The sequence below is a fragment of the Oncorhynchus mykiss genome, chromosome 3 (genome assembly GCF_057628025.1).
Source record: "Oncorhynchus mykiss isolate SJ-2025 chromosome 3, ASM5762802v1, whole genome shotgun sequence".
NCBI classification, from domain to species: Eukaryota; Metazoa; Chordata; class Actinopteri; order Salmoniformes; family Salmonidae; genus Oncorhynchus; species Oncorhynchus mykiss.
Window position 1 is genome coordinate 67868617 of NC_143024.1, and position 24774 is coordinate 67893390.

At 40.5% G+C, this 24774-nt stretch overlaps 2 protein-coding genes and 1 pseudogene across 2 annotated transcripts; all 3 read left to right on the top strand.

Moving 5' to 3' along the window:
• Positions 1-328: 328 nt before the first annotated feature.
• LOC110505333 (gamma-crystallin M2-like) lies at positions 329-1790 on the top strand. Its single transcript, XM_021584518.3, has 3 exons — positions 329-337; positions 628-870; positions 1515-1790. The coding sequence occupies exons 1-3, from the start codon at positions 329-331 to the stop codon at positions 1788-1790; spliced, it is 528 nt and encodes a 175-aa protein (XP_021440193.3).
• A 5194-nt stretch (positions 1791-6984) lies between these two features.
• On the top strand, positions 6985-7806 carry LOC110504333 (gamma-crystallin S-1 pseudogene; annotated as a pseudogene).
• A 2956-nt stretch (positions 7807-10762) lies between these two features.
• LOC110505342 (gamma-crystallin M2-like) lies at positions 10763-14119 on the top strand. The gene is made up of 3 exons (XM_021584527.1): positions 10763-10780; positions 11176-11418; positions 13856-14119. Exons 1-3 carry the CDS (start codon positions 10763-10765, stop codon positions 14117-14119), a joined length of 525 nt encoding a protein of 174 aa, XP_021440202.1.
• The last annotated feature ends 10655 nt before the right edge of the window (positions 14120-24774 follow it).

The window sequence follows — 24774 nt, forward strand, 5'->3', positions numbered from 1 at the left end:
TGCTAAAGACAAAATAAAATCACAAAAAAAAATGTATTAAAGATCGAACAATACTAGATGCCATAAGAAACCAATAAAGATTCCATGATAGCAGACTGCTTGGATAGGCTGGGAGAGGTGGCCATTAGAACTTTCACATCACAGTTCTGGAAATTCTTTGATACGGAGCCATTGCAAAGGGAAATTAAACTTGAACAAAACATTTGGCTGATATGCAAATCAGGCTAATTTGCTTAACAAAGGCTTTCCTTTATCGGCACATTCTGCATTTCGATATAAACCTCAGCAGTACAGCTGGTGAGTGGGAGGTGAGCAATAACAATAAAAAATGGGGAAGGTAAGAAGGAGTCTTTAGATTATATAGATAATATCAGAGAATATATGTAAAACGTGTATGAGAAACTTTGCTCGACCGAAAAAGTGCTTATACTTTTAGTTATGTTAATCTGCCTTGATTTGACTACTGACGTTGATTTGATTTTTTGTCACTTCTGTAACTTCAAGCAGCATTGTAGGTATTGCAGCTTGGCAGAGGAGCAATCATTACAGCCACATATTGGAAGAAGTACTGTATAAAAGGTATGGCTTGCATCTTACCAGGCTTTTCTGTCTCTATCTCTCTTCCAGATTGTATTCTTTGAGGATAAGAATTTCCAAGGTGGTAGTTATGAATGCAGCAGTGACAGCCCAGACCTGCACTCCTTCTTCAGCCGCTGTAACTCTATCAGGGTGGAGAGCGGCTGCTGGGTTCTGTACGAGCGCCCCAGCTATGCAGGCTACCAGTACATCCTGACCCCTGGGGAGTACCCTGACCACCAGCAGTGGATGGGCTTCAACGACAGCATCAGATCCTGTCGATCTATCAAAAACGTAAGCCTACCTACCAAAAGTACAAACTGTAAGCCTAGTTTGAAGATGGGACTGACGAATCTGATGTTTATTTGTGTCAGTAGATAGATACTGACAACTTGAGGCAAGAAGTTCATAATCATTGCTCAAAGTCTCCAGGAAACAGTTTATTGATTTGCATTACTTCTAGCATTTATTTTGCTTTTTGACAGATGTTTTCTCGATCTTAAATGTACCCATTTTACATCAGACAGACATCACTAACTTGTTTTTATTTATTTTATGCTTGTATATTTGGGTTTTGGCAATTAGGATGTTAAAATGTGTCTGACCAGATTTGGATGCAGGGCAATGCCCAGCTTGAATGGAATGCCCCAGGGTGCACCAACAAGGCAATGATCAGTCAAAAGCCAACAGACAATAAGGATAGATAAAAGGCTCATGTTTTGGCAGCAGTTTGCCTCATGTCCAGGCCCATCTACATCAGTTGTTGAAGGAAACCAGGACAACAGCCAATAAACCAATTTAAAGAGGCATCCCACATTTCTAATATAATTTTTTTGCATACTACATGAATGACAATTCAAATAATTAACATGATTACTTTAATATGATTAATTAAGGATACTGGCATTTATATATTTTTGGTTGTATTTATTTTGCAGGTCTATGGAAATTCCTACAAGATCAGATGCTATGACAGGCCAGATTTTGCTGGCCATATGGCAGAGTGGAGTGAGGACTGCCCATTGGTCCACGAAGCATTCAAGTTCCATGAGTTCCACTCTGCTGTGGTGATGGACGGTGCCTGGGCATTCTACGAGCTGCCCAACTACAGGGGGCGCCAGTACTTCCTGGAGCGTAAAGAGTACCATAACTTCACGGACTGGGGCGCCACCTCCCCTGTCGTGGGCTCCTTCCGCAAGATCACAGAGTTCTAGAACCTTACAACCTCTAGAGTTCTAGAGCCCTACGATGACCTCTTTCCCAGAAACCTCTCTGCAGTGCCTTATGACACCCACCTCTGTGTGAGAGTGTTGCAGTCTAACAAATAAAACTCTGTCTGATTCCCACATACCCCATTGTCTTCATTAATTTGACATGAGAATCACCGGGCACAAGTACTGCATGTCAACACCAGTAGATCTACTCACACTGTTTATTTAGTCGTCTTTGCAACCATATCAACAACACTAAAATAGAATGTAACAGAATACAATACAATCCTGTATTGCCTTCCAAGGAACAAAGTCTTTACACAATCCTATAGAAGAAACCCATACAAATGAACACACAAACAGTTTGTAACACGGTACAGTGTCACACAATAAAAAGCCAGTTAAACATGTACAGTCTAAGGGGCAGCGTTACATTCCGTAAAGACAACCCTAGATGTCATCGCTCAACAGAAAAGGGAACTAACAAAGTAGTCTTTGACAACCAAATCAAAACAGAAAGTGTTTCAGACGGGTTCTGAAAGAAACCCATGAGGGTGTCCACTGAATGTTGGCAAAGCAACTAGAAAGGGACCTAAAAGACAACCCCTATGGATGGCCACTTGAATTCCTCATAAATTCCTCATAAAAGACAAAATAAAATAAAAAACGGACAAAAACTTAGGATAGGGAGTTACAAAAAATGTAGACCAAACCTAAGAGGGGATTAAGATTACGGCTTTGTTTGGCTACCTAAAGTGGAAGCGCTAATGTGAGACGTAACTCTCCCAACATCTCCTTTTCCAGCAGATGTACTGGGCTAGCAGGTCTTAAATACCAGCTGGGCCAGCACTGGTGAAACACATCCTCACTAACGAGATCACTCTCTGGGCCAGCTCAGGTGTAACCCATTTTAACAAGGTAACCAACCTCGAAGTGGAGAGAAAACCCAAAGCCAGTAATAGCACGCGCAGCAGACAAATACAATTTGAATCTGAGTTAAAAGTTGGATGATCGACACTTACATGTTTAAATTCAAGATGCATTACAATGAATCAGATTGTATGCAATTTTGCATTACTTTACCACTCAAAGACTTCTAAATAAAATGCTAGCATACCATGACATCTCAGCACACAACACAACTCATCAAGAGTAGGATCAAAAAGGTATTTCTCTGAGCAATGCACGCACTACCCTTCTAATATTTAAGTTTAGAAACAAGGGACATTCAGTACAACGGCCCATGTCAACATAAGCCCTTGTCACTGTGACAGTTTGCATATTACATGTGATGTACTACAACAACTTTATCCAGGATAATATTCAAATGTTCTGACTGTGAAACATGTTCACTTTGATGTTACACCTGCATCGTCATTTAGTTGTGTTGATCCTGGATCGTAATTGAATTATGTTTATCCTGTATTCAACCCGCTGAGTCGATACATATTAAAATCACATTTGGCGGCAGTTACAGCTGTGATTCTTTCTGGGTAAGTCTCTAAGAGCTTTGCACACTTGGATTGTACAATATTTGCATATTATTATTTTTAAATTATTCAAACTCTGTCAAGTTGGTTGTTAATCATTCCTAGACAGACATTTTCAAGACTTGCCATATATTTCAATCCATTTTAAGTCAAAACTGTAACTAGACCATTAGGAACATTCAATGTTGTCGTGGTAGCCAACTTCAGTGTCTATTTGGCATTGTGTTTTAAGTTTTTGTCCTACTGTTTCCCAATGTATGTTGGAAAGCAGACTGAACCAGATTTTCCTCTAGGATGTTGCCTGTGCTTAGCTCTATTCCGTTTATTTTTATCAACAACAAAAAACTCCCTAGTCCTTTCCGATGCCAAGCACACCCATAACATGATGCAGCCACCACCATGCTTGAAAATATGAAGAATGGTACTCAGTGATGTGTTGGATATACCCAAAACATAACACTTTGTTTTCAGGAGATAAAGTTTATTTCTTTGACACATTATTTTTGAAGTTTTACTTTGTGCCTTATTGCAAACAGGATGCATGTACAGGCTTTTCACTCTGTCAATTATGTTAGTATTGTGGAGTAACTACAATGTTGTTGATCCATTGTCAGTTTTCTCCTTTCACAGCCATTAAACTCTGCAACTGTTTTAAAGTCACCATTGGCCTCTTGGTTAAAGCCCTGAGCAGGTTTCCTTCCTCTTAAGAAGGAATGTTAAGAAGGATGCCTCTATTTTTGTAGTGACTGGGTGTATAGATACACCGTCCAAAGTGTAATTACTAACCTCACCATGCTCAAAGGGATATTCAATGTCCTTTTTTACCCTTCTACCAATAGGTGACCTTTGTGAGGCATTAGGAAAAAAAAATATATACAGTGCCTTGCGAAAGTATTCGGCCCCCTTGAACTTTGCGACCTTTTGCCACATTTCAGGCTTCAAACATAAAGATATAAAACTGTATTTTTTTGTGAAGAATCAACAACAAGTGGGACACAATCATGAAGTGGAACGACATTTATTGGATATTTCAAACTTTTTTAACAAATCAAAAACGGAAAAATTGGGCGTAAAAAATTATTCAGCCCCTTTACTTTCAGTGCAGCTCTCTTCTCTCCAGAAGTTCAGTGAGGATCTCTGAATGATCCAATGTTGACCTAAATGACTAATGATGATAAATACAATCCACCTGTGTGTAATCAAGTCTCCGTATAAATGCACCTGCACTGTGATAGTCTCAGAGGTCTGTTAAAAGCGCAGAGAGCATCATGAAGAACAAGGAACACACCAGGCAGGTCCGAGATACTGTTGTGAAGAAGTTTAAAGCCGGATTTGGATACAAAAAGATTTCCCAAGCTTTAAACATCCCAAGGAGCACTGTGCAAGCGATAATATTGAAATGGAAGGAGTATCAGACCACTGCAAATCTACCAAGACCTGGCCGTCCCTCTAAACTTTCAGCTCATACAAGGAGAAGACTGATCAGAGATGCAGCCAAGAGGCCCATGATCACTCTGGATGAACTGCAGAGATCTACAGCTGAGGTGGGAGACTCTGTCCATAGGACAACAATCAGTCGTATATTGCACAAATCTGGCCTTTATGGAAGAGTGGCAAGAAGAAAGCCATTTCTTAAAGATATCCATAAAAAGTGTAGTTTAAAGTTTGCCACAAGCCACCTGGGAGACACACCAAACATGTGGAAGAAGGTGCTCTGGTCAGATGAAACCAAAATTGAACATTTTGGCAACAATGCAAAACGTTATGTTTGGCGTAAAAGCAACACAGCTGAACACACCATCCCCACTGTCAAACATGGTGGTGGCAGCATCATGGTTTGGGCCTGCTTTTCTTCAGCAGGGACAGGGAAGATGGTTAAAATTGATGGGAAGATGGATGGAGCCAAATACAGGACCATTCTGGAAGAAAACCTGATGGAGTCTGCAAAAGACCTGAGACTGGGACGGAGATTTGTCTTCCAACAAGACAATGATCCAAAACATAAAGCAAAATCTACAATGGAATGGTTCAAAAATAAACATATCCAGGTGTTAGAATGGCCAAGTCAAAGTCCAGACCTGAATCCAATCGAGAATCTGTGGAAAGAACTGAAAACTGCTGTTCACAAATGCTCTCCATCCAACCTCACTGAGCTCGAGCTGTTTTGCAAGGAGGAATGGGAAAAAATGTCAGTCTCTCGATGTGCAAAACTGATAGAGACATACCCCAAGCGACTTACAGCTGTAATCGCAGCAAAAGGTGGCGCTACAAAGTATTAACTTAAGGGGGCTGAATAATTTTGCACGCCCAATTTTTCAGTTTTTGATTTGTTAAAAAAGTTTGAAATATCCAATCAATGTCGTTCCACTTCATGATTGTGTCCCACTTGTTGTTGATTCTTCACAAAAAAATACAGTTTTATATCTTTATGTTTGAAGCCTGAAATGTGGCAAAAGGTCGCAAAGTTCAAGGGGGCCGAATACTTTCGCAAGGCACTGTACAATTACATTATGGTGTATTGTGTGTAGGCCACACACAATCTCAAAATGTGGAAAAGGTCAAGGGGTGTGAACACTTTCTGAAGGCACTGTAGCCACAGTATATCGATCCTGGATTGTAATTGAACTGTTTAGTCCTGGGTCTGTCTATATACATTTTGTGAATCAGAGGAAAAACAATTCTAACTAAAATGTGTCCTATTTATTTGAGCTACAATCAGGACCATAAAACTACATTGACTTACAAAAGTTGTTAGAAATCTGTCTTGGAGTTGTGCTAGTGGGCTGTTTGAAACTGAGCTACGTACATGGAGGACCTCTGCACAAAAGAATTGAGGGTTTCATCAACAACGGCATGAAAGCTAGCAGTTGGCATTGAAAGTGGTATGCTGATAATACAGGACTGCATTTGCATGAACTGTATGAACTGCATATAGAATCATATTTGGCCTTTTTAAGACTTTGCGTTTAAGACATTTACTTCTGGGTTCTGTAAGAGTGGCCTAGCAACTACTTCCTCCCTTCCTCTATAATGAAAGGTTGCACATATCATAATGAATACATAGACAAAAGGGCATTTGTATTCCCATAAAGACAGAATCATGTATTTCATTCATTACAAAGTTATTACAATGTATCACTGCTGGACTTTAAAAAAATGATTTTAACAACATATTAGAATGACACAATACAATAGTTTCAATATTTTATTTTCATTTTGATGTGAAGATAAGGGGTTATCTAGAATAAGGGATACTGAAACAGAGTAGTACAGTTGTAACATTTTGTTGTTTGTCCATTCGATACGGACAGCCTGTTAAGAGCTTGTGAAGTCCTGGCCTAAATGTATCATGACATGGATTTTCATGGGTTAAAACATACAGTGAGACTCATTCGATTTCCCATTCGATATATTTGTTTAATGTTTATCTTAAGCTGCCCTTGGCGGCCCTGGATTGTTTTGGATCCCTCATGAACTGACTGAAATGTGGCACTTTCTACCTGCTATTGTGTGTGGATCAGTGATTCAGTGCTTTAGAACAATGCGTTGAGCCTAGATAAATATTTGAATAGCTGATTGAAATATCTGATTCACTTTGTGCTAACCATGTGCTTGGTGTTATTGTCTCTGCCATCTATAAAGAGTATACTTGCAGGCCCTGAGCTTTAGTGTCATTTACTGTGCCTAGTATTCTGAACTCTGAAGAGATGGAGAAGGTGAGTTGTGTTCCGGTGGAGATTCATATAATGAATGAGCACCTGTTCCAAAGTTTCATAGTTCTGTAATTTTTTAAACTATATGGAATTCAGAAATGTCACACGCTGTCTCTTCTCTTCCAACAGATTGTGTTTTATGAGGACAGGAACTTCCAGGGGCGGTCCTACGACTGCAAAGGAGACTCCGCTGACCTGCATGACTTTTTCGCTCGATGCAACTCTTGTCGGGTGGAGGGCGGCTGGTGGGTCCTCTATGAGCGCCCCAACTACATGGGTTACCAGTACATCATAGGTCCCGGGGAGTATGCAGACTACCAGCACTGGATGGGGTTCAACGACTGCATCAGATCCTGTCGGGTCATCAAAAAGGTAGGTCATGTAAACTAGGAGACCAACATTTTTTTTTATAGAGAAACATGATCATGGCCTTATTCAGGTTACTATCAGAACTTAGGTAGGCCCACACCTTTCAGAACTTCATAAACAGCCAATAATGACACATTCTTTGATGTTTGATCAACTTTTTCCCAGACCACTGGCCCCTACAAGCTGAGGCTGTTCGAGAGGCCCAACTTCGATGGTCAGTCCCTGGAGGTGACGGAGAACCTGCCCTCTGTCCAGGAACGTTTCCACAGCCGCGAGATCCACTCCTGCAAGGTCCAGGAGGGTTCCTGGGTCTTCTTCGAGCACCCCAACTTCCGCGGCCGCGAGTACCTGCTAGAGAGGGGGGAGTACCGTCGCTACACCGAGTGGGGAGCTCTGCATGCCACCGTGGGCTCCATCCGTCGCATCATAGCCACTGGAGAGAGATGATTGTAGTCGCATGGTGAGATTCGAATAAAGTTTTCTGATGATAAACATGAGCTTGATTCTGAGTATGATTGAGGTCACATGGAAGTTAAAGAAGAACATGGAACTTTTATATCAAAAGGCATATATTATAAAACACAATGGTCAATATCTTAGTAAATATAAATAGATGTGTATAATAACAGTTACTGTATAACATGAAAGGTGTATTTAAGGAATCCAAGAAGTAAAAACACAGAATGTTGCTCTGAGAATAAAAACACAGAATGTTGCTCTGAGAATAAAAACACAGAATGTTGCTCTGAGAATAAAAACACAGAATGTTGCTCTGAGAATAAAAACACAGAATGTTGCTCTGAGAATAAAAACACAGAATGTTGCTCTGAGAATAAAAACACAGAATGTTGCTCTGAGAATAAAAACACAGAATGTTGCTCTGAGAATAAAAACACAGAATGTTGCTCTGAGAGTAAAAACACAGAATGTTGCTCTGATAATAAAAACACAGAATGTTGCTCTGAGAATAAAAACACAGAATGTTGCTCTGAGAATAAAAACACAGAATGTTGTTCTGAGAATAAAAACACAGTGTGTAAGTTTTCCAGTTATTTCAATGAATGAAATATCCTTGATTTGGAAGAATAGGTAACACTTCACTGTAAGCACTTTATGTACTGTACTTATTCATAAAGCCTTCATAACTACTACATAAGAAATGATCAAATCTGTCATAGGCCGTTATTAACGATATGAACAATAGCATAAGATGTTATGAAGATATTTATAACGGCCTATATGACTGGCAAATCTGTTGTCACATGCTCTTCCATCAGCTGTAACAAGTGACTTAAGTATATCTGCATAATACTGATTTTTACTTAGCCTAGTTGACTTGGATCTCTTGACCACATCTACAGGCACAGCATTTAAACATCTTCCCAGATTCCACTAAAAAAAGTAAACAGTTCATGCAAACAACTAGGTAGGCTAATATATATATAAAATATTGTCCTTGCCTTTGTGGGTTGTAGATTTTAGTTCTATAAAATAAGTGGGTAGCTTCTGACAAGAAATTCATGCTAAATTCACAGGGTGGCACTCTTTCTGTTATAATTGACCACTTTGACAACCAAGGGCTCTCTTTCGGAAAAAGACACCAGTTGTGTTGCCTTTGGAATCCACAACATCCATTTAGGGATCCAAGTACTTTGCTTGAGAGCGTTTTAAATCCTGATAGAAATATGCAATACGCATGGGTAGAAATTATTATTAAGTCCAAGCAAATATGAAGTTGGGCATAAATGGCTAACTAAGAAATTGGAAGATACATAAAACAATATACCACAATGTTGCATTAACCTTTATAAAACACACTTTTACTAGAAAACCCTTTAAAAGTGTTAAATGATAAATAATGGTGGATCCCTGGTTGTGACCCCACTCTCCGAAGGTGTCTCAGGGGGAGTGGGATATGTAAAAAATACATTTCCATTTCACACCACACACTTGTACAGGTTACACACTTGTGTGAAACGGGACAAATATAAGCACCCCCTATTTGCATTGTGTGATTGTCCTTTGGATGCTTGCCCAAAGCTGAGCTTGTTTAGTGTTACTGACTTCAAGAAGAGTGATCAGAAATTACAATCCATCTACTGTATCTGAGTTAAAACTTCTTCGGGATCGGTGTCCCTTCCACGGGACAGTTGAGCTAACGTAGGCTAATGCGATTAGCATGAGGTTGCAAGTAACAAGAACATTTCCCAGGACATAGACATATCTGACATTGGCAGAAAGCTTAAATTCTTGTTAATCTAACTGCACTGTCCAATTTACAGTAGCTATTACAGTGAAGTAATACCATGCTATTGTTTGAGGAGAGTGCACAATTTTGAACATGAAAAGTTATTAATAAGCAAATTAGGCACATTTGGGCAGTCTTGATTCAAAATTCTGAACAGAAATGCAATGGTTCATTGGATCAGTCTAAAGCTTTTGACATACACTAATGCCATCTCGTGGCCAAAATCTAAATTGCACTGGGCTGGAATAATACATGATGGCCTTTCACTTGCATTTCAAAGATGATGGTACAAAAAAAATACAAAATGACATTTTTTTTGTATGATCTTTTACCAGATCTATTGTGTTATATTCTACTACATTCCTTTCACATTTCCACAAACTTCAAAGTGTTTCCTTTCAAATGGTACCAAAAATATGAATATCCTTGCTTCAGGGCCTGAGCTACAGGCAGTTAGATTTGGGTATGTCATTTTAGGTGAAAATTGAAAAATAGGGGCTAATATTTAAGAGGCACTACAATGTTAGCCAACTCCAACTCTAAATGTGGTAGATGAAGGGTGGGGCATTGGTGTTGGAATCTTGAGGTGTATTGAACTGTAAGGACAGTCAAGACTTCATAAATACTGATCGGAGACAATAATCCATCTATTCTTTCTGGGTAACTCGATGTTGGTCGACTCTTTCTACAGTAAATGTGGTGGTGTGCTGTGTACAGTAGCCTAGATGGAGGGTGGGGCATGATGGTTGTTGGAAATGCACCTGTCAGTTCCATTGCAGATGTTAAAGCTTACAGAACAGCAGTTTGGCCAGAAGACTACTTCATGGAGGCCATCGCACAACCAGCAACCTGGAGAACAATTTAATTACATCAATAAATCAGTTTCTGGAATCAGGCATTGTAAGATCAAAAGGTCAACCTGTATACAATCACTGGGTAAACATTGTATAAAACGGGCACACTTTTAAAACAGTTGCTGCATCAGCTATTGTGCCGATATAAATGCTGAGGCTATCCAAATGACAATGATTCCCCTGGCATTGCATTTCAATGTCCCACATATATAAATCTGGCCCATGGCAGTGGTGATACCACTGTATGTGAAAGGAGGCATAAATATTGAGTTATCGAAAAAGTCGGAGATAAGCCCCAATCATGGACCGCATTGGAAAGGTAGGTCATTTAACAGTAATTTTCCTTTTTGCCCCGTCTCTATATTCGCACCAAATTGGGTTGCAAAAGTCCAGAAACCTTCCAAAAGTTACCTGTTTTTTCAGAAATCCTGGTTGGATGATCCTCGGAATCAGGAGGGAATGAGCAGAGAAGGAATTATCCAATTTGGAATCCTCCAACCAGGATTTCTGAATATTATGAACTTTGTGAAAGTTTCAGGAAATTTACAACCACCTAATTCACCTTGCATACTCCCACCTACTTGCCTTGTCAAGCAAAGTGACCTCTGCGCTCACATTTAAGTTTTACTTAAAGTTAAAGAAAATGTGGGCTACCGTGAGATCAGCCTGGTTTCACAAAGCTACTGACCCACCTCCCCTATTTTGAATCCACAGATCGTCTTCTATGAGGACAAAAACTTCCAGGGTCACCACTTTGAATGCTGTAGCGATTGCCCTGAGTTGAGTTCCCACTTTAGCCGCTGCAACTCCATCCGTGTGGAGAATGGGAACTGGGTGTTGTACGAGAGGCCCAACTACCTGGGCACTCAGTACATTTTGACCAGCGGAGAGTACCCCGACTACCAGCGCTGGATGGGCTACAATGACAGCATCAGGTCCTGCCGCGTCATCCGCAACGTGAGTCCTATCAAGGAGGCAATGGGTTTGGCTTGAAGATTGGGGGCCATGCCGGGCAATATTAGTTTGGGTTAATGCTGATCGAGAATACAATTATCTCCTTTTTATTTCTCCCCATCTCTCTCTCTTTCTCTATACCTCTCTCTCTACCTCTCTCTCAATCACACACATGTATACATACAGGTTGGCACACACAAACCTGCGTGTTACAACATACAGTGGGGCAAAAAAGTATTTAGTCGGCCACCAATTGTGCAAGTTCTCCCACTTAAAAAGATGAGAGAGGACTGTAATTTTCATCATAGGTACACTTCAACTATGACAGACAAAATGAGAAAATCACATTGTAGGATTTTTTATGAATTTATTTGCAAATTATGGTGGAAAATAAGTATTTGGTCACCTACAAACAAGCAAGATTTCTGGCTCTCACAGAACTGTAAATTCTTCTTTAAGAGGCTCCTCTGTCCTCCACTCGTTACCTGTATTAATGGCACCTGTTTGAACTTGTTATCAGTATAAAAGACACCTGTCCACAACCTCAAACAGTCACACTCCAAACTCCACTATGGCCAAGACCAAAGAGCTGTCAAAGGACACCAGAAACAAAATTGTAGACCTGCACCAGGCTGGGAAGACTGAATCTGCAATAGGTAAGCAGCTTGGTTTGAAGAAATCAACTGTGGGAGCAATTATTAGGAAATGGAAGACGTACAAGACCACTGATAATCTCCCTCGATCTGTGGCTCCACGCAAGATCTCACCCCGTGGGTTCAAAATGATCACAAGAACGGTGAGCAAAAATTCCAGAACCACACGGGGGGGCCTAGTGAATGACCTGTAGAGAGCTGGGACCAAAGTAACAAAGCCTACCATCAGTAACACACTACGCCGCCAGGGACTCAAATCCTGCAGTGCCAGACGTGTCCCCCTGCTTAAGCCAGTACATGTCCAGGCCCGTCTGAAGTTTGCTAGAGAGCGTTTGGACGATCCAGAAGAAGATTGGGAGAATATCATATGGTCAGATGAAACCAAAATATAACTTTTTGGTAAAAACTCAACTCGTCGTGTTTGGAGGACAAAGAATGCTGAGTTGCATCCAAAGAACACCATACCTACTGTGAAGCATGGGGGTGGAAACATCATGTTTTAGGGCTGTTTTTCTGCAAAGGGACCAGGACGACTGATCCGTGTAAAGGAAAGAATGAATGGGGCCATGTATTGTGAGATATTGAGTGAAAACCTCCTTCCATCAGCAAGGGCATTGAAGATAAAACGTGGCTGGGTCTTTCAGCATGACAATGATCCCAAACACACCGCCCGGGCAACGAAGGAGTGGCTTCGTAAGAAGCATTTCAAGGTCCTGGAGTGGCCTAGCCAGTCTCCAGATCTCAACCCCATAGAAAATCTTTGGAGGGAGTTGAAAGTCCATGTTGCCCAGAAAAAGCCCCAAAACATCACTGCTCTAGAGGAGATATGCATGGAGGAATGGGCCAAAATACCAGCAACAGTGTGTGAAAACCTTGTGACGACTTACAGAAAACGTTTGACCTCTGTCATTGCCAACAAAGGGTATATTAACAAAGTATTGAGATAAACTTCTGTTTTTGACCAAATACTTATTTTCCACCATAACTTGCAAATAAATTCATAAAAAATCCTACAATGTGATTTTCAGGATTTTTTTTCTCATTTTGTCTGTCATAGTTGAAGTGTACCTATAATGAAAATTACAGGCCTCTCTCATCTTCTTAAGTGGGAGAACTTGCGCAATTGGTGGCTGACTAAATACTTTTTTGCCCCACTGTATGTCCTGTGCAGGCTAAAGGCAGGCTTCTGAGGAGACAGAAAAGAACACAAAAATGGTAGATAAGAAAAATGTTGCAGCCAAGCTGTCACAACTCAAAACCTAGAGCAGTAGAGGATGCTTCTTGGAGAAGGAGAGTCAAATGTCTTCCCACATATATTTTTCTGTGTTAAATTACTGCCACCGCTCAGGAGCCACATCATGTGGGACCAAACGTTGCATATCTATACCCAGCATTTTTCCCAATAGCTATCCCAATAGCTCTTCCCATGGTCTCATCAATCATACTGTACAGCCATATGACATGAATATTCTGTAGAGTATTCAATCAAAACCAGTGACCACGTATTCGTAATAAGCAAAGAAAATATAACAAGCATACTAATATGCAGGTGTATCTTTTTCAAGCTGTAGTTGAGTGTTAGACTAGTTGATCACATGAATCCTAAAGTGCAATTTCACAGCACAAATCTGTAATCAGATATGCAATGCCTTAATTAAAACAGTTCAAAAGTTATGAGCATGGGTATGCAAATATGAAACAACACAATATATGTATAATGTGTACATGCATATCCTAAATACAAATCTTATTGGGTGTTCCCCCCCTACCACCCACCCTCCCCCCAGACATCTGGCAAGTTCAGGATCCGCCTCTACGAGCGTCCCGACTTTGCAGGTCAGATGATGGAGTTCAGCGAAGACAACCCTAACATCCCCGAGCACTGGCGTCACCCCGAGGTGCACTCTTGCAACGTGATGGATGGCGCCTGGGTGTTCTACGAGCTCCCCAACTACCGCGGCCACCAGCACCTACTGGAGAGGGGCGAGTACCGCCACTTCAACGACTGGAGGTCCAACGTGGGGTCCATTCGCCGCGTTCAGAATCTTTAGAGCTGCCTCACAACATGCATGTTTATAATCATAACTGTTATTTGCACATTTATTAATAAAATTAAAACGTTGTGCTCAAATGAGAGATGGCTCTTTCTGTTCTTTCATCTGACACCTGAATGTCCCCACCCCTACTGGTGCTTCTACACCTGCATTGCTTGCTGTTTGGGGTTTTAGGATGGGTTTCTGTACAGCACTTTGTGACATCAGCTGACATAAGAAGGACTTTATAAATAGATTTGATTGATTGATTGATCACTGCTTTCACTACTACACCCAAGAATGGTCATTTAGAAAACAGCGCATTCTTTTACATGGAGATTGACCTATCATCAGAGGAAAAGTAAGCTTGACTTGACAAATTAACTTAACACCTGTGATATCACAAACTATCGTCAAACTCCGGTGTTATATTTTACTGTAAACTGAGACTCCTCTATACCGGTGGTTTCTAAAACAAGTGGTATATTTCATTAATTTAAATTACTTTAACGGTTAAAAAGTAGTCACTTCAATTAACTTCAGCCATGAAAAGTTTGGATGCCGCAGCTATCAAGACTTATTGCAGTCAGACTATCAAGACGTATTGTAGTCAGACTATCAAGACTTATTGCAGTCAGACTATCAAGACTTATTGCAGTCAGACTATCAAGACTTATTGCAGTCAGACTATCAAGACGTATTTCAGTCAGACTATCAAGACTTATTGCAGTCAGACTATCAAGACGTATTGTAGTCAGACTATCAAGACTTATTGCAGTCAGACTATCAAGACTTATTGCAGTCAGACTATCATGACTTATTGCAGTCAGACTATCAAGACGTATTGCAGTCAGACTATCAAGACTTATTGCAGTCAGACTATCAAGACTTATTGCAGTCAGACTATCAAGACGTATTGCAGTCAGACTATCAAGACTTATTGCAGTCAGACTATCAAGACTTATTGCAGTCAGACTATCAAGACTTATTGCAGTCAGACTATCAATACTTATTGCAGTCAGACTATCAAGACTTATTGCAGTCAGACTATCAAGACGTATTGCAGTCAGACTATCAAGACTTATTGCAGTCAGACTATCAAGACTTATTGCAGTCAGACTATCAAGACTTATTGCAGTCAGACTATCAAGACTTATTGCAGTCAGATTATCAATACTTATTGCAGTCAGACTATCAAGACTTATTGCAGTCAGACTATCAAGACTTATTGCAGTCAGACTATCAAGACTTATTGCAGTCAGACTATCAAGACGTATTGCAGTCAGACTATCAAGACTTATTGCAGTCAGACTATCAAGACGTATTGCAGTCAGACTATCAAGACTTATTGCAGTCAGACTATCAAGACTTATTGCAAAGTAAACTCCTTGCAGACGATAAAGACGTACAGCAGACTATCAATACTTATTGCAGTCAGACTATCAAGACTTATTGCAGTCAGACTATCAATACTTATTGCAGTCAGACTATCAAGACGTATTGCAGTCAGACTATCAAGACTTATTGCAGTCAGACTATCAAGACTTATTGCAGTCAGACTATCAAGACTTATTGCAGTCAGACTATCAAGACTTATTGCAGTCAGACTATCAAGACTTATTGCAGTCAGACTATCAAGACTTATTGCAAAGTAAACTCCTTGTAGACGATAAAGACGTACAGCAGACTATCAATACTTATTGCAGTCAGACTATCAATACTTATTGCAGTCCAACAATACTTTTTGCAGACCATCAAGATTTAATGCAGACTAGCAATATTTGTTACAGACTGTCAAGACTTATTGCAGACTACAAAAAATGTATCGTAGACTATCAAAACATATTGTAGACTATAAAGACCCATTGCCAACAATCAGAATAAATCACAATCACTTTACATTCTAATTTGACTTAATGAATAGGTGCTGCCAGCAATAGACAATGTACAAACAGAATACAGACAAAGTCAACATAGTCAACGTACAGGATATATAATATAAGTACAATAAACATAAAACATAAAACTCTGGAGTAAAAGTTGATTTACAGTGAGGATATACAGTGCAATTTACAGAGGGAATATATATCTATATATACAGATGAAGGGATGCTGCCGTGACAAATACTTTATATAAAGTGTATATACAGTGTAGTGCAGATGTGTACATAGTGCAAATGCAGTATAGTACAATCAAGACTTATTTCATACTATCAAGACTATTGGAGACTATCTAGACGTATTGAAATCTATAAAGACATATTGGAGACTATCAAGACGTATTGGAGACTATCAAGACATATTGGAGACTATCAAGACATATTGGAGACTATCAAGACGTATTCAAGACTATCAAGACGTATTGGAGACTACCAAGATGTATTGGAGACTATCAAGACGTATTGGAGACTATCAATACATATTGGAGACTATCAAGACGTATTGGAGACTATCAAGACATATTGGAGACTATCAAGATGTATTGGAGACTATCAAGACGTATTGGAGACTATCAAGACTATCAAGACGTATTGGAGACTATCAAGACATATTGGAGACTATCAAGACATATTGGAGACTATCAAGACGTATTGGAGACTATCAAGACGTATTGGAGACATTCAAGATGTAGTGGAGACTATCAAGACGTATTGGAGACTATCAAGACATATTGGAGACTATCAAGACGTATTGGAGACTATCAAGACGTATTGGAGACATTCAAGATGTAGTGGAGACTATCAAGACGTATTGGAGACTATCAAGACATATTGGAGACTATCAAGACGTATTGGAGACTATCAAGATGTATTGGAGACTATCAAGACGTATTGGAGACTATCAAGACATTTTGGAGACTATAAAGACATATTGGAGACTATCAAGACGTATTTGAGACTATCAAGACGTATTGGAGACTATCAAGACATATTGGAGACTATCAAGACGTATTGGAGACTATCAAGACGTATTGGAGACTATCAAGATGTATTGGAGACTATCAAAATCTATTGGAGACTATCAAGATATTTTGCAGAATCATACTGTCAATGTTTGCGAAAGCATTTCACTCTTCTTTGTTTCCTGACTCTCTATTCTCTCATTGAGCCAGCATCTACTGTACATTGCCTCCCAGCCTGGTTGTCAAATTGAAGCTTTCCCTCAATCATGCAATACTCCCCTCTACTGGAAATGCTCAAAAAAAAACTTTCATTACAGAATTTTGTGGGGAAATAATTTTTTTATTGTTATTTTATTTGATTACCCGTTTTCTCCCCAATTTCATGGTATCCAATTGGTCGTAACAGTCTTGTCCCATTGCTGCAACTCCCGTATGGACTCGGGAGAGGCGAAGGTCGAGAGCCGTGTGTCCTCCGAAATACAACCCAACCGAGCCGCACTGCTTCTTGACACAATGCCCACTTAACCCGGAAGCCAGCTGCACCAATGTGTTGGAGGAAACACCATACACCTGGTGACCGTGTCAGCGTGCATTATGCCCGGGCCTGCCACAGGAGTCGCTAGAGCGCAATGGGACAAGAACATCCCTGCCAGCCAAACCCTCCCCTAACCCGGACGATGCTGGGCAAATTGTGTGCCGCCACATAGGTCTCCCGGTCGCGGCCGGCTGTAACAGAGCCTGGACTCGAGCCTAGTTGCACAGCTAGCACTGTGGTGCAGTGCCACTCGGGAGGCCAGGGGGAAATTAATATTGAATACATTTCTCAATGGGAGCACTTCCCTTGACTTCTGATCAATACAAATGTTTTCTGTCAGTAACATGAAATGCTATAGCGCTTTACAAATTGCACTAAAACTTGTAGATAGAGATCGAGTGTAATTACTGTAGGGAGACTGTGAAGTTTTCAAAAAAATGATGTGGTAAAGGTAGTAAGACTGTGTATCGTCTCTGTTTGTAGGCACTAGGTGGGAGGGTTGGAGAGAGAGGGGTGTGTGTGATGCGTCAGGTCAGGGGGTAGGCCTACGTGCATCCGCAGAGCGTGTAATGTGGTATGCCAGGAGTGCAGCACCGTTACCATTGAAGGTGGTCAATAAGCAGCATGCAGTTAAACCTTCTAACAAAAAGGTCAGACCACCGTGCTGATGACTCATGGGATTTGCCAACAAGGGCCCAGAGCATGCCAGTCCTGCTTTGTGCTGATGTGAGCAGGCACAGGGCTATCTGAAACAACACAGGCCTTATCAACACAAAGGCCAGCACTTTCCCCCAGCTGGGTCACTGACCTCTACTGTACCCTTGTTAACCTATACTGGCCTCTTCTAGCATGTGTAGAGGTTCAGAAAGACAGACAGGCTATACAGTGCCCCCTGCTGTTTGGTTTGGTGTGTCACACCAGGGTCATTTGGTCATAGCATAATGGCCTCCATTCAGATGGGGAAGCCAGCCAGCCAGCCATGCTTGCCCTGGTCAACAACTGGGAGGGAACACACTTGAATTGCCAATACAGGGAATGTTTCAGTGTTTTGACTTTGGGCATGGATAAGAATACCTTCCAGGAAGATGTATCAAGCCAAAGCCATGCCACCAGGCCAATTCAGGTGTTAATTACCTGGTACCTGTGGGATCTGCCACTGCATCTCTGTGTCCAATGGAGACATCTGACACAGAGACGTAGCAGGTTGCCACCATAAGATCACAGCTTGGGGAATTAGGCTACTCTTCAGAGCCTTGCTGCTACTCATCTTCCGCTGGGGCGCAGGGAATGACAACTGACACAGAAGGAAAAACTACCAAGCAATATAGTACAGAGATGCACTATAGAGGATATATACTGTCAAAGTCAGGGAGAGATAAACAAACATGTCCCTCTCCGATATGGCAGTGGTGGAAAAAGTACCCAATTTCCATACTTGAGTAAAATTTAAGACACATTCATAGAAAATGACTCATGTGAAAGTCACCCATTAAAATACTACTTGAGTAAAAGTCTAAAAGTATTTGATTTTAAATATACTTAAGTATCAAAAGTAAACATATAAATCATTTCAAATTCCTTATATTAGGCAAACTAGACAGCACAATTTTCTTTTTTTATTTTATTTTTCTTACGGATAGTCAGGGGCACGCTCCAACACTCAGACATCATTTACAAATGAAGCATGTGTGTTTAGTCAATCTGCCAGATCAGAGGCATGTAGGGATAACCAGGGATGTTAACTTGATAAGTGCGTCAATTGGACCCTTTTCCTGTCCTGTTAAGCATTCAAAATGTGACGATTACTTTTGTGTGTCAGGGAAAATGTATGAAGTAAAAAGTACATAATTTTATTTACGGACTGTAGTGAAGTAAAAGTAGAAGTTATCAAAAAATAAAATAGTAAATTATGTACAGATACCCCAAAAAAAGTATTTTTACTTAAGTACTTTAGACAACTGCGATGGTCATGTTTGTGGTTTGTGAGCTGGACCACACTTAACATGCTTATGGCTCCAAACCTCTTTCCTCCATCCAAGATTCAGGCCAACATCCCCCATCCTCTCTGAGCTATTTATTTATGTTGGGGTCAGTGATAGGGCCCCACAGCTGAAATGAATTACTTGAATCCTATTGGAAAGAATGTGAAAATAAACTTTCCAGACCAGAGAGTTGCCATGTATGGCTGTGATGGATGAAAGGGAAAATAAAGGAACTTAGCTAGAGAAAGAGAGGGAGAGCGAGAAAGAGAGAGAGAGAAAGAGAATCTGAAAATAAAAAATGACAATAAAAAAACAGGAGAGAAGCAAAAAAGAAAGAGAAATGAAAGGTGGTGAGGTGACTCCTTGACAAGGGCCTAACCATCTCTGTAGGTTGACTGAGTACAAACAACACAACAGTGTTATATATCTCCTTGGGATAAAATTGCACCAGGTTTAATACCTGACAACATTATTATATTACACTAAGAAGTTAACAATGCTGCCAATACAGTTAACAGCCAGAAGCTGTGATGAAATCCCCCCCCCCCCCCCCCCAGAGGTCTGTCTAAGAGGTTGACACGCTGAGGTACCTCTTATAGCGAGGGTTTTGCACACCAAACCCGATGCCAAGCCTAACCCGACATCAGCTATTCTCATGATCAGTTCTCTCTGCAATAATCTTAAAAGACTGTTCAATAAATGATGACCATTTAGGCACGTAACACAAGGGGATAAAATTAAAGCCATATTTGACTCAGCTCAAACGGATTTAAGACGATGAGGTCCAGTGTTACTAGAATGTCTCTGATCCGAAATGATGCTTTGATAAAAATGATATTTTTATGATGCCATAAAAAAAAAAACATATTGCATTTGTCATGAAACATTGAAACTTCAAAAACGATCACCCCACACTAAATATTGCAGTATGTATATACATTAGCCATACATAATGTATATACATACTGCAATATTTAGTGTGGGGTGATAGTTTTTGAAGTTTCAATGTTTCATGACAAATGCAATATGTTTTTTTTTTATGGCAGTGTCCCCTTTTCAGCTGAGCTTTTTGTAGTTCATCTAAACCACATCCACTTTTCAGCCATCAGGTCCGGAGATTTAATTAAAACAAACATTGTTGCTCATGAAAGCTTTTCATTAGTGTCATGTCACTCACAAACCCTTCTTTGGACGGGTGCAGAAAGAGATGAAACAGAAGTAACGTTTTCCTCACACGTTGTTTAACAATGATGTAATGATGGGAGCCATGAAAGTGCTTTTGTAAACAACATCAATAAATCCAATAAAGAAATGTTTTAATTTGTCAGACTAATGTCTTTAAACATTCACAATTTACGAACTCAATTACAAGATCCATTTTAAAACCGGCGTCTATCATCCCGAGAGAATTATGGGGAATGACTTTGGAACGATGGGGATGGGACGATAGATATGTAGTGGCGTCATTTGTCTGCTATGGCTTGTGATCAAAATATTCTCCCTAAAAAGCAAACAAGGGTCACACAGCCCTAATTAATATTCAGCTTTCTGCTGATAGTGTTCTTAAAATAATCTTCAGTCCATTAGGGTGAACAGAGGTGCATCGGTCTTAATGATTTTCTCTCAGCAAGTGCTCATGAATTGATCGTCTGACAGTGCCACTCTCCCTCCATCTCTCTCTCTCTCAGTCTTTCTGTTAGTAAGAGAGGAGCGGCCACGCTGGCTTACTGTATTTCTGGACATGCAAGCAGACAACTGCCATTTAAACTAGTTGTATCTAGTGTAAGAACCATAGAGTGAGGATGCATCAATCATTCTAGAATTGATTCAGTGTTTTGGAGGCCATGTGGTTGAGGTCACGTTAGGTCAGTGTGCTGTGGATTGTCTGCCCATCATACTCCCAGCTGGCAGTGACAACAACCTCCCTGCCCGCCACACAAAGGCATGCTGGGACATTAATTAGGGCCCCTGGGCCAAGCAGGGAGGACGTCCCACTGGTCCTATACTGAACCTGTCAGTAAGTCAATACGCATCTCTCTCTCTCGGACCTGTTGGACACAAGCACCACTCTCTGACAGTGCAGATGGAGAGTGGGATGATTAGGAGTCACGGTTTAGGATTATAAGCATGTGGCTAGTAACAAAAGGGTATTTGTCCACAACACTAGAATAATCTAGTCCACATCAGTGACAGATAGTATTGGATACACATTGCACGTTGTCGGTTGTCATGTGTGCAGTAGAGCCAAAGATTAGTATGAAATAAACCAAGATAGAACACAGCCTGTTGTTTCTAATGGGGAAAAAAATTGTCATAGTGGACAGAACAAGAACAAGCTATCAAGGTCCTATTGGCACGTTCTAGCATCATCTGCATATTTCCGCTAGGGAAGTGCGCACGTGCAATAACTAAATTCTAAATAATGCATTTAAAAAAAATACTTTTGCAAAGGGTTAGGTTACAAACCTTAGTCCACTCTGTTCATAACAGATTTTAGTTTTGGGAAAAGAAAACTCTATTGAGATCAAATGTTTCATCAATGAGAAAGTTTGCAGAATGTCGGCCAAAATTCATCTCGTTCCGTCTTCTCCCACTACCTGCCAGTGGGCTTCCTCTGGAAATGCCAAGCGGATGCTTCACATTTAAACATCCAGTGAAACATCTGTCTCATTGTTCGATCTGTGGCAGAGCTCTTTAAGGTCAAGCTTTGTCTAATACTACACTATTTACAATGTTATTTTGTCACCAATAGGTGGCAGCATTGCTCATTACAGTCCTTGACTGTTGGTTGACTTTGAACATTATGACGTCTGTCTAAACTGGGCACCTTCAAAGCATCATTTTTGCATAGTAGTCTTACCATTTTATATACAGTTGTGACATTGCTCAGTGTTCAAGTCAGCAGAGTTAAGATGTATCCCTGTCGATACTGTATGCGTCATATCTGTACTGTATCAGGTTGGTGTCCTGTAGCTCCATTTTACAGTAGAGTTGCTGATTTATAATGTCCTTATCAAGCCATACAACACAAACAAACTGAAGCAAGGGTGAGGTGTAGCCTATAATTACGCAGAAACAGCAATATGACTGTCTGACTTTGTCCTTGATCAAGGCAGTCAATAGACAACTCAAATTACTGTCATCTTCCTCTAGCTATCGATCCTACACATGCTTTCCATCCTCTCTCTATATCTCTCAGTCATGCACACGCGCATGCACACACACACACACACACACACACACACACACACACACACACACACACACACACACACACACACACACACACACACACACACATACACACACACACACACACACACACTAACCTTTGTGCAAAGGATTTACCAGAGGCAGATGTGACGTCAACAAACCTGAATAAAAGGATTGCCATGGAAACCCATCTCCCTCCTCCTTTTCCCCATCCTGCTGGATCTTCAGGCATGAATGCAGTGCTCCTATGACATCAGACTATTTTCAACATGTACATCACATCAAGAAATTGATCACATTTTCTTACATGCATGATGTAGGCCTAGTACATGCTTACAAACATCAATTATTAAGGTTTCTCTCCCTTACCACTTACCAGTAATCATTTATTCACATGTTCGTATGGCGTGTAGGTCTATTTGACACAGTCCTACTTATGCTTAAGGCTATTTGTTAGTTTGCTTTATACATGACTGACTTGCAGCAAAACATTGTGTTTAGATTTGTTGAATAAGTTACAGGCCCTACACAGACTGTAGGGAATGGTGTATTGATTAGCGAGTACTAGACCTAGCCTACACATCACATTTATAATGTCAGAAAAGAACTTGATTTGCATGTTGAATGGACATTCAACTTTTAAAAGGCCCTCTAAAAAATGTATTGTACAATATTGTAACATGGTGACCTCTCACAAAAATGATTACCCCTAAAATTCAGTACAACATATTATCATGCCAAAATAAATCTGAAATATTGCTCTTTATTTTATAAATGTACGACCAATTTCAGAACAACATTTTGCAACGTTCACTGTGACTGCATCACCTTGGGTATGGACCGATTTTAGTGGCAATAATTCTTAATTTGTATTAGGTTATTGAATTTGAATGTAATACTTTTGCATTTGTAATGCACAAATTAAATCATTGAATTCATAAATTGAACTTGTATTTCATGATTTAAAACTGAATTGAATGAATATTGCATTCAGTTAAAAAAATAAAATAAAAAAGCTTAATTTTTCTGCTTAATTTTTCTGCTTAATTTTTCAGCAGTCTTATGGCTTGGGAGTGGGAGCCTTTTGGACCTAGACTTGGTTCTCCGGTACCTCTTGCCATGTGGTAGCAAACAAAAAAGTATATGATTTGGGTGGCTGGAGTCTTTGACAATGTTTTGTGCCTTCCTCTGACACCGGTCCTAGATGGCAGGAAGCTTGGCTCCAGTGATGAAGCTCTCGACCCACTCCACTACAGCCCCCTTGATGTGAATGGGGGCGTGTTCAGCCCTCCTTTTCCTGTAGTTCACAATCAGCTTCTTTGTCTTGCTCACGTTGAGGGAAAGGTTGTTGTCCTGGCACCACTCTGCCAGGTCTCTGATCTCCAACCTATAAGAAGTGTCACAAAACGCAATTTGGCCCCCATAAGAATTTAGTTAAATAGTACTGTCATAGCCCTTCTGAGGACTTTCCACTCCCTATTTAATCTTGCAACAGACTGGGTTAAAACCAGGTCTCCTGCATGTGACCAGACTCTGTTATGCCCACTTAGCTTCCTGAACTCATACCTACCTATAGGCTTGAGCTTTCAAGTCCCCCCACCGCACCATTCCTTGACCTCATACTCAGAAATAACAGCACCAATATAACTAACTGGGCTTGAAATTAGGCCTATGGCAGAACAGCAACACTTTTTGTGGCAAACCGAAGCAGACAGATTTGTGCGCCCCATTTAATGAGAGTGCAACAGAGGTGGTTTGGTTATCCATGCATGTGAGGAGCAACCTTGCCTGAGACCTGATAAACGTGTTAGTTTGACTGCTGGGGTTCTAACCCAGGTATCCTGTGCGCCAAACTTTTCAGGTCTCAGACAAGTTAATCATGTTCCAGAGAGTCTAAGCTTTCAGGAATGGGGTCATAACAGCTTATAGCCAAAACGGTCCAAACGCTAGAGCCAAATTCATAGGAAGAAACTAAATTTAACATGCCACATTGGCTTCAGAAACCACCAGAATGCTTCTGTTGATCTGTGCTACCTTTTCT